Raw genomic sequence first — 11,040 nt, 5'->3', positions numbered from 1 at the left:
GAATTCCGCTTAATCCCTAGCACCCGTAGCCATATCCAAAAAAAAAAAAAAACAAAGAGCCAGCGAAAATAAAATTCAAATTAAATTAAAACTATTTCCGGCATTCGCTAACCGAAAACTGATTGCTTTTCTAAATACTTCGCGCACGCATTGAATCTATTCTAAGCCCGCCGCCACCCACTTCCATCTGATATACCCTAATGCGCCTAATCGAATCTCTCCCGACCTTGTAGCCTCGATTTCCGTGCGCAATGTGAACAATCTGCCCATGGGCAATCTGACGGTGAAGCCGGATCCTTCGGATGCCCTGCACCAGGAGTCCGCCTTTGCCCCTTACTACGGAGGAGCAACCGAGACGAAGTATGCCAAGAATACAGTGCTCACAGATCGCGGACTCTACGCTGGCAACGGCGTCCAACTGGCCACCTCAACGCCACAGCATCAGCAGCAGCAGTTCCGGATGCGACGCACTGGCAGCAGGGCGGAGATCGATATGTTGGAGCGGGAGACTAGCAGCCAGATAAGGGTAAGTCCTTATTTTCAGAGGTTTAAAACTTTAAAGAAAATTTCAGGGAGAACATTTTTGACCAATTGTTAAGTTACATATTGTGAGCCAAGAGTTTACAACCCTTGGATGCTGACCCTGTCCATACTCACCATTTCGCACAACCCACAGAACTTGGATGTTTCGGCCGGGGACTTGCTGAGCCGCACTCACGAGGAGCTGGTCTTGCTACTGATCCAGCTGAGGCGCCAGAGCAGCCAGACTGCCAGGGCCATTGAGCAGTGCTGCAGCGATATACACGATGTGCAGGTGGATAAACGATTGATTAAGTCTATGTTTATCGGTGGGGGCTAATCTGGTGCTGGTTCTTCTGTGACTAACTCTTAAGACTATCTGCCTGACTGATCCACTTATTTGGCTAGAGTAACCAACACTCTCCATGTTCAATCCCACAGAACCGCTTGCGCAGTGCCGAGGGATTGACTAGAGCCGAGAGCATTCAGAGATTGGATTACTTGAAGCAACACCTCCTCGACCTGGAACGGCACTATGAGAAGAGCAAGCCGTTGGTCAACCTGGTGGATAACATGGTCAAGCTGGGTTCATTGTATCGCAACGATGCCAACGGCCGAGTCCAGCCCGTTACCATAGAGCGCTTGGAGTTCAATCAGCGCATGCAGGAGCGGCATATGCTGCAGGAGGAGCAGCAGCAGTGGGAGCGCCTGAGTCCCAATCAGGCGGAGCTGCAGGTGGGATTTTAAAATTGATTTTATTATTAATATTTTATATTGCGAAACTTAATATGTTGTGTCCCTTTAGGCCAAGGTCCGTGAGCTGTATCAACTGGATCAGTTGCTGCAGGAGGAGTCTGGCACTTTGCAGAGTCTCCAGCGTGACAAGGAGGACCTCGAGCGAGCTCTGGGTGGACTGAGAGCCCGCATCCATGACAGCAATGCCACCCCGATGGCCCTGGAGGCGGCCAAGAAGCAGCAGCACATCCTGGAGCGCGAACTGTCGCGGGTCCACCAGCTGCTGGCCGAGAACTCAAAGGTATCCAAGGTGCCTAGTAGAAGTTTTTTGCATTTTTTGCCCACGCGTCCACGTGAGTCGTGTGTCAGCTGCGTGTCTGCTTGAGCTTCGCATGTCGCTTGTGTAACTAACAACTAATTTTTGAATCCCATAAAGCTCTCTTCTTATTGATGGATTAATCTCCGACCTGACATGTTTATGTGTGACATTAAGTGTCTTAAAAACGATTCAATTACATTAATTAATACTTTCTGTTATGAAGTAAACAAGATTAATGCAAAAGACTTCTCATGTTTGTAGCCTCTGCTGCATGTGGCATAGCTAAAGCCCGGGGACAACCGAAACTAACCGAATTCTTGCCTTGCAGAAACTGGAGCAGACAGTGGCGGGCAACGCACACCTGGAGCAGGAGCTTTTGCTCCTCCGCCAGAAGGTGCAGGCCAGCCGAGGAGACGCCGCCAATGGAATGGGTAGCGATGCCGCTCACATCAATGGAGACCAGACCGCCGCCGTCTTGCAGTCGGAATTGGAGAGAGTCCAATCTCTGGTGGGAGACATGCAGAGGCAGCGCCACGAACTTAGCTCGGCGGTTCGCCAGCTCACGGAAAACTCGACCAGGTTGTACCAGGAGATTGGAAATAAGGAGATGAATGGCGGTGGCTCCACCAATGGCAGCCTCAAGAAGCGCAGCAACTCCACGAGCTGGACAGAGACGGATTTGGACGCCAACATGATGCGGAGCGGCAGTCGCCAGCAGCTCAATGACTCCTCCTTGAACCTATCCACTCCCCTGTATGTGGACACGAACAATGGCTCCACGAAGCTGAGCGACTATAACCGATACAACGGAGGCGGCAGCAGCGATGCCCTGGAGATGAGCGGAGTGGACAGCGACGGCTTTCTGGACAGCAATCCTTTCGCCACCGCCCTGGAGAAGCAGGAGATCAAGACGGTGAGGATTGTAAAGCGTGAATCTGAGCGCAGGCATCGCGATCGCAGCGAAAGGGGACTCAGCAGCTCCACGCAGAACCTGGACCAGGTCTTGGAGGAGGAGCAGTATGCCCAGCAACAGCAGCTTCAACAGCAGCGGGAGCAGCAACAGCTGTATGCCCAGAGCTTGGAGGAGCAGATGAGCAATGGCCACCACAGCCGCTCCAAGTCGCTGCCCCGAAACTACAGCGAGCCTCCCAAGCCGCGGCACAGCCGCCACATGAACGGTAAGCAGAATGGCCACCATTACAACGGTGGCTTCGACTATGACCGGAATAGCAACTACGAGCACCAGCCGCCGCCGCCACCGGCTCCCCAGAGCAATGGCCACCATCACTCGCAACGAGAGCAAAGGGAGCACCTCAATCCCCTGGCCAATGCCTATTTCGCCAAGCAGCTCCAGCAGCAGGCGAATCCCTCGCGGGACAGTGCGCGCGTGGCCCTCAGGACCAAGACCGACTCCCTGCAGAGCCTCAACAAGAGCCTCACGGACATCAGTCCGGAGCCAGTGTTCCAGAGCGTGGCTGCTCGCCAGATTATCAACGAAATGTCCGCCGGTTCGGCATCGGAGGACACCGAGAGGGTGGTGGAGAAGGTGCCGCCGCCGCACAAGCATCGCCGAGCGGTTCCCCGCGAGAAGAGACGACACTACACGGCGCCTAACAATGTGAACCAGAAGGCCATGGAAAAGGTGCAGGCTGAGAACGATATGAATCGAAATGTGAGTGTAAAATAAATGAGAATAATCTTATTGAAGATTTATAAATAAAAAATATTTCTTTAGAACACAAACTGGCGAGCTCGCGATGATCTGGACATGGAGGTGGCTCTGAGGCCGCGGATGAATGCTCCTGATGTGATTCGTTCTGCCCTGGGACAGGGTGAGAAGATCTCGGAGAATACCATTGACAACTTGCTCTTGGCTCCAAACAAAATAGTCATACCCGAGCGTTACATACCAGAAACAGTGAGTTAAACATCAAGGCAAGGTTTATAAATTATTTTTAAATAAATATATTTTATTCAGACGCCCGAGCTGTCGCCGGAGGAGAAGAAGCGTCGCCAGGAGAAGGTGGAGTCCATCAAGAAAATGCTGTCCGAGGCGCCTCTTAGCAGCAATGTGAGTTTTGAAAAATGTGCCTAATAAACTTGGATTGTGAAAATAAATTGCATTTACAGGAAAATGAAAGCCTGCCGCCGAGCAAAATCAATGCGGAGAAGAAGCAGCGCGAGCACCTGTTGCAGCTTAATCAAATCCTGGCCCAGCAGGTGATGCAGGTCAGCAAGATCGTGGCCGGTAAGTACAGATTACCTAGGATACACTACTGCATAGAGTTAGGTTAAGTTCCTATTGAAGCAATCCCAAAGCAAATCCGATATTTCAAACGTATTATGCAATGCCTTGCAAGTTGAGTTTCTGTTCAGTGTTCTTCCGTTCTTACTAATATGCTCTCCAACCACCGAATCAAGCCCATAGACCTAAGTGTTATATGTATATATACCTAAGCGTTTATTCAGTGTAATCTAACCATGCCAGTGAGCCCCACCATGACCCCTCTCATTCCGAACTGTCAACTCTATGCTCTCTTCTAATCTCTATATATGTATCTTCTTTCAACTCTTTCTGATTTCTAGATGATTAATGATCTATATCATAAGCATACCATCTAATGTAAGCGTTGCTCCCCCCGTTCGAATCAAGTTTCTCTTTAAGATCATCATTCCCCTTCATTGCGAGCGATGTCCCTGATGGCGATGATATTCCTTCATGACCCCCTTCTCACACACCCACACCAGCACCCACTTTCACACTTCAGACACTGTCAACAGTCAATCGTACATCTCAAACTTGTGGCCCACACACTGCCCTCTCATACATTTCGCATTGGCACCTGGTCAGTTTATGTATAATTAATCGTAAATTAAGTAGCCAATGATCGGGGTTTCATAAACTGTATACTGCGCGTATTAAGTATACGCAGCGTTGGCCAGACCAAGAAACATATCAAGATGAATAACATTTAATTAGTTTTCAATATTTGTTATATTGTTACAACATTTTTATTGTCAAAAGAAGGGGTAATTTTATTTATTTGAATTTAATTAAATTTAGAAAGTTAAGAGAGGGCTGTTTCCTAATGGAAGTTGTTACTTTCCATGGTTGTTATTATTTTAAATACAGTTCAGGCTTTCCCCTCTGCGAACTCACATTGAATAAACTTCAGTTACATGTTCAAATACATTAATACTAACCCCTTATCAAATTAATTTATATAATTAAATACTTGTTTTTGCATTTGCATTCTGTATAATTTTATAAATGTTTATTTGTTTTATTTTTTGCATATTTTCTAGGCAATCCCACTAGTCACAACTAATCCGCAAGTAGCCAGTCGAGTTGTTTCTGTTCACATTTTGTGTTTTTATTTGCATTGCATTTGATTTTCGTTCACGTTGTGTTTTCTGTTTGCAAATCGATAAGTGAGAGAGGGTTCGCGATTCGCAATTTGAATTTGATGTTCGAAATACGTACTCACATATACCAAAAAATATGAGCATACATAGAACATATATAGAACGTACACCTAAGCATACGGTAACTGCAGTTATAACAACAAGAACACACGCGAAGTTCAGATTTACAGCATGCTAAAAACTCACTGAAACTCACTCCAAACAAATTCACAACAAAAATACTAAAACAAAAAACAAAACAAAAAAAATATGAAAAACAAACGACAACAAAGTATAAACAGCAACGCAATAGCAACAAGAACAAGTACAACAACAACAAAATAAGCACAAGAACAACAACAACCAGAACAAGAACAACAACAGAAATACGATACCGTAAGTCCAGGTTTGTACACATTTCGTTTATACGATAACCATAAATAAACAATAAACAAGTATTGTAGCTTCCATGCCGTGCCTATAATATATATAATTATTATCACTCTAAAATCTCTGCTTTGCTTAGCCTAGAAACTATATTGGCCCAATTAATCAAACTGCACGCCCTTAATTTAACTATAGGTCTTAAAATATAAGTGAAATTTGCACTCGAAACACTAATCCAACAAATCGAACACAAGCAAAGCACACAAAACTTACCAAACATTCTAGAGAACACTAAAATTAGCAAGACACTACACTGAGCACAGTATTTACCAAAAGCACCAAAGTGCAATTATATTGGAAAATTATATAGGGAAGAGTTTTAATCAAGGAAAAGAGCTTCTAATTCAGAAGATATTTTTGTACAACTACAGAAAGGTATGCCTTTAAAATATATATTGGTAAAAGGTCACAATTAAAGCTAAGGTTTCAAGGTGCAACATTCCTTGCTGTTGAGCTTGCTGCCTGGCAGCCAAAAAGACTATAACGTCTCTCACAAGAATTGTTTGAGAAAGTTTTGAAATTAAATTTCATGCAAATAGCTTAGTTTCCAACAAAATTTCTGCACTGCCTAACCTGCGTGTAAAAGTTGTCAAATCGATCCAAGAACCAGGACCAGTAAGTATAAGCTCAAAGCACCAACTACAACAAAAACAGCCAAGACAGGAGTTACAGTAACCAAAAAGCAAACACACTCCCATAAAAAAAAAAAAACAAAATACTTGTACACAAAACAAAACCTACATATACTTCCGTACGGTTATCGGTGTATCTACCTTTTTATACTCGAAACTTTTTACAGCACGCTTGGGAAGGTTGTGGTCAGAGAAAAGATACTTTATCGATTTGCCAACTAACTCGTTTCTCCTTCTGTTAACCCACAGAAAAAGCCATGTCGAAGTCGGCGGAAAGAGCGAACCAGGATGACGAGCACCGATCGGAGTCACCAAGCGACCCACTGCCGATATTCCAGCAACGCGACAATTTTTACAGCTAAGCGCGACAACTAAACTGCAACTAAATAACTAACTCCGATTAGCGAATACACTATTTTATTCAGGCACAATATCCGCTGCATTTATCTTGAGAATCAAACTAGGAAATTTGCTAACAATTTTAACCGAAAATCGAATCAATTCATAGATGTGACGACTGAGTTATATGGAAGTTATACATACGATATATCCGCGGAAAAGACTATTGCTAATCGAAATCGAAATCAGAGAAGGGGGGAATATTAACGAATTTTGTGCGAGCAGCAGACGGGAAAACGATTGTTATTGCGTTAATGATACTATGCATATTATATTATATATATATACACAACATATACAATATGGAAATCAAAGATTCGACATATCAATGTAAGGGTGTTACAAGTCATTCAAACGATATCAATTAACACACAATTAGCGAGCGTTCTTGAACTGTAGTTGGGAGGATACGGCAAACATAGTGCCAGCAATTAAATGTACGGTTAAATTCGGAGTTGAGGCGAATCAAATACGTTCCTGAGAGGTATACATCGGTCAAAACTCATTCATGGCAACTAAAACAATAACTTTGAAGACTTTTGTAACCGACTTTTCGAGAGTAGCGCATTTTCTCTACAAAGAAGGTAACCAGACCATCAGGCAGTTACAGCATTTGAACAATTTTTGGAGCCAATATTATTGCATTTGATATGAACCAGTTTTTAAGATCAGTCAGTCAGTCAGTCAGTCAGCAGAATATCAACAGCACTGGCATCAAACGAACCTACAGCAGACAGCACAGCGCACTCAAAGCACTTCTCAGACCTTTGCAATTTTCCCCCAAAATGTACCTATCGCAATTATAAATAATGGAATAATATATAAACAACTGAGAAAAAATATAATTAAATTGTATTTAAACGAGAGAACATATAAAAGGCAACGCTGAACTACAACATGCATATATAAATTTAAAATTATACATATTTAAACGAGCATGCTGCTATATACACATATAATTATTTAAATGTAGGTCAATTAGCCAGGCAATTAAGGAAATGATCCCGATGAAGGATGTTTTTAATGAAAAAAACAAAAACAAAAACAAATACAATACAAGTCAATGCTATCGCTGGTTGAATTTAATGTCTACATAACTTTAAAAGTTATTGAAATCGCATAGATCTATTCACAACTAAACATAAACAAATAATCGTACTAGCCCACAAGAAACAAAAATGAAACAACGAGACATTGTTAAATAGAGAGAGCAGAATCTAGAGGAAAACGATCCATGCAAAATTGTACAAAAATATATTTTAAGTTGATAGTTTTAGTTGTTATTACGATTATTATGTTACATCTATTTGCTATGTATGGTTTAAGGTTCTTTTAATATTATTACTATTATTATTACTGCTAAGTTCCCGATGATTCCACAAGTTGTTTGTACATTTCGCGGTGCTATATGGATGTGTATACATATGTAAATTATTTTTGCCCCCGAGTTTTCTTCTAAGTTCGAGCACACATTGAAAATAATATAAAAATATATATAGACATTGTCGGATATGTCGGCGTAATATTGCAACTGCCCCAAGCTTAGAAGCACGCATACTCCCTAGAGATCGAGAAATCAAGATGAGATACATTTAAAACACACACACAACAAATATTTATTGCATATATATACATATAAATATACATAAACATATACATACAAACTGTACGTCATAATATGATAAGAGTTGAAGACGATAAACTGCGAACGAGAAATGTTATCAATAAAGATTATAGTTGAAAATTCACAACCCATTGTTTCCATTGTAACTGCCCCAAGGTTTCACGGAACAGGAACTGCTCGACTGCCTGGTCACTTGCTGGACACCTTTATGACGAATCTCAGCCTCAATTGCCGGCAAAAATTCAAGATCAATGTTAAGGGGACTTTGTCGTCATGAATCACAATGAGACCCAGGCGCTGACAGCTCAACATTAAATATTGTGGAATTAATTTTTTGGAAGACGCTGTGAGCATGCCAAGTAGACCCAGAAATCGTTTCCCAATGGGAATGTGTGGGCGTGCAGACGGGGCATATCGGGTGAAATGTGGAGCACTCGATAACTTTCTAAACAAACCGAGCCAAAGCCGAGTCTTATCAGAGTTTGATATCTCATTAACATAATCGTGACTCTTGAGCCTCAGTGGATCGCCTACAACGAAAGTAAGTTCTAGTTGATTTGTGAATGGGTTTGAATATTCATAATACACTCGAAAATATTCTTATGTATTCATCAAAGGGAGATCTTGTTAGGTTATTCAGTTAATCTTTAATAATATTTAAACTTTGCATGTCTTAAAATGATGAAAAGCCATTGAAAACCTCACTGAAATATATTTATGACGCTTTAAAATATCTCTCTGTTTAAATATCTTAATAGCTTAATTTTCCCAAGTGTATTTCCTAACTAATTTTGAGACAAATTCGATAATCTGTAAGGTTTTCGCACTCTCGCACAACCACTGTCAATGGGGTTCAATTCGACGACCACAAAATTAACAACACTTTGTCACATTAACTGGCAATTACAGTGCGTTTGTGGCTATTATTCCAGACCAACACATAACATCGACAGACACAGGCCCAATGCAGCAGGCCGGGCTAATTACAATACGCTCCGAAAGACAACCAACCGATTTATGGACGTAGTCGCGTATGTAGATGGGCTTGGGTATGGGTATGAAAAAACCTGAATTATCATTAACCAATCAGGTTTACGGCGACGCGCGGTGATGATGCGAATAAAAACAACTCAAGACGTGAGTGAGTAAGGGAGCAGGAGATAAAAAAAAACCCCGACCCCGACTACCACTCCGACGACATGCGACATTGTCCAAGTATTAATTGTGCGGAATAAAGTGAGTCGTCGCCCCGCGAGCTTTAGTCGATCTTTTGCGGCTAAACAGTGAGGTTCCGAGACCGAGAGGCGTTCACCAAGAGTACACAGTTAAACAGAAACAAGTCCAGGGATTGCGAGCTGCAGCAGCAGCAATATGTTAGCCTCCGTTCCCGCCCGAGTAAGTCCAGCGTTTGTCTCTGCCGGCAAGCCGTAAATTTCCAGGCACAAACCCCATTTCAATCGCATATTTCACACAGCTGGCGCTGCTCGCTCTGATAAGCCTGCAGGCAGCTCCCCAGCTCCTGGCAGCTCCGTTTCCCGGAATCGAGAATGCGTTAGTATCCGTGGACGCTACACATCCGTATATTCCTCCCTTCACCTGGATTTTTTTTTTGTTGCTCTCATTTCAGAGCCTTTACCAGCCAAGATTTATTGGCCGAGGAATCCTCGCCCGTTTCAAGTTTGAGCCAGGTCCACGTCCAGCACAATCGGCATCGTCGCCATCATGGGGACGGCAATCACGGCTACGGGCATAGCCACCACAAGCGGCACTGGGATCACCAGTTTTCGGGTCCGGGTCCGGGTCCGGGTGCGAGCTGCCATCACCATGGCGGATTTGAATTCGAGCATCCACACCATGGGCCACCCCACCATAGATTCGAGCCATTTCCACACGGTTTTGAGCCTTTCCCAAACACCTTTGGACCGCCGGGACATGAGGAGCACCAGCGTCCCTTTAAAGCTGAACTGGCGCCATTTAAAGGTAAGAGATTTTCATTGAAAAGGTGGATTAAGGAATCTAGTATCGGGTTTTGAGTAAATATTCACTCAAGGGAATCCATTTTTAAGAAGAAAAATTATTTATGTTGCTTATAAACACTGCGACTCTTGGTTGAAAGCTTTGTTATCTTCATGACAACAAATGGTAAATATTTGTTAATAACTATTTGATTTAGGAGATAATAAATTTGGATATATGTATAAAGGTAAATAAAGTGATAAATACGGGTAATAACTTAAGAACATTTAGGGTTATTATTAAGAAAAACATACTAATTATAGCATAGTAATTTTTCTTGGCTCTTATGATCTTGAATAGTTCCTAATTTCAATAGTTGTACATATAAAATACACCGCTTCCGATATCAAAAACTTCCTAAAATTCGTTCCTGCTCCAATTTCTTTTAGATGACAAAGAAAGATCTCCCTCGACGCCCCAACAACCCAGCTCAAGCAGCGCGGCTCCGTCACCGGCTCCCACCGTAACGTCGCCACCTGCAACCACAAGCTCCACCTCATCATCCACTGCAGCACCCACACCCACCAGCTCCAGCACCGAAGATGCCCCCTTGGCCATTGACATACGCATCGGTTTAAGTTAAGCCTGAGCTTTGTTTAAATGTGTAACAATAAAGTTGCTCCCTTTAACCACAAGTTATCTTTTTCATTACCATTTACCAGGGCTATCGCCCAGCGAGGCCTGGATGCACGCAGCGTAACATTATCCAGGCCATTTGCAGGAATCTGTCTGAAATATGGTAATTCTAGAGCATAAACAACACCAGGGGGTGACAGAGAGAGAGAGATAAAATGCGAATGCAAAACAATCGGAAAGAAAGTGGGCAAAACAACAAGCTAAACTGATCTGGAAATGAGCACACACTCAGAGGCCAGGGCCAGAAGAAACACAAAAGCCCGTTCTTCTCGACGCTCCCCCGCGACCCATCCCACTACCCATTCCCG

The 11,040-nt window shown here is 43.1% G+C and overlaps 2 protein-coding genes across 9 annotated transcripts in view; both read left to right on the top strand.

The window, feature by feature from the left end:
• kmr (kramer) overlaps positions 1-8,207 on the top strand; it is a 50,650-nt gene extending 42,443 nt beyond the window's left edge. Inside the window, exons 4-13 of one of the 8 annotated variants that reach the window (XM_070286378.1) lie at positions 234-526; positions 677-814; positions 961-1,254; positions 1,325-1,555; positions 1,902-3,245; positions 3,309-3,491; positions 3,552-3,644; positions 3,704-3,821; positions 4,880-5,384; positions 6,307-8,207. In XM_070286378.1, coding sequence (XP_070142479.1) covers positions 234-526; positions 677-814; positions 961-1,254; positions 1,325-1,555; positions 1,902-3,245; positions 3,309-3,491; positions 3,552-3,644; positions 3,704-3,821; positions 4,880-4,902 — 2,717 coding nt within the window. In that variant the 3' untranslated portion in view covers positions 4,903-5,384; positions 6,307-8,207. Of the gene's footprint in view, positions 1-226; positions 527-676; positions 815-960; positions 1,255-1,324; positions 1,565-1,901; positions 3,246-3,308; positions 3,492-3,551; positions 3,645-3,703; positions 3,822-4,879; positions 5,385-6,306 lie in introns of all 8 variants that reach the window. The other 7 variants (XM_070286377.1, XM_070286376.1, XM_070286381.1 and 4 more) reach the window with 7 other exon arrangements.
• A 1,152-nt stretch (positions 8,208-9,359) lies between these two features.
• On the top strand, positions 9,360-10,731 carry LOC108084094 (splicing factor, proline- and glutamine-rich). The gene is made up of 4 exons (XM_017180121.1): positions 9,360-9,475; positions 9,555-9,631; positions 9,708-10,060; positions 10,486-10,731. The coding sequence occupies exons 1-4, from the start codon at positions 9,452-9,454 to the stop codon at positions 10,677-10,679; spliced, it is 648 nt and encodes a 215-aa protein (XP_017035610.1). The 5' UTR covers positions 9,360-9,451; the 3' UTR covers positions 10,680-10,731.
• The last annotated feature ends 309 nt before the right edge of the window (positions 10,732-11,040 follow it).

This window comes from Drosophila kikkawai, chromosome 3R (genome assembly GCF_030179895.1).
Source record: "Drosophila kikkawai strain 14028-0561.14 chromosome 3R, DkikHiC1v2, whole genome shotgun sequence".
Classification (NCBI taxonomy): Eukaryota; Metazoa; Arthropoda; class Insecta; order Diptera; family Drosophilidae; genus Drosophila; species Drosophila kikkawai.
The sequence above is the reverse complement of the archived record's forward strand: the minus strand, read 5'-3'. Positions and strand labels throughout refer to the sequence as shown.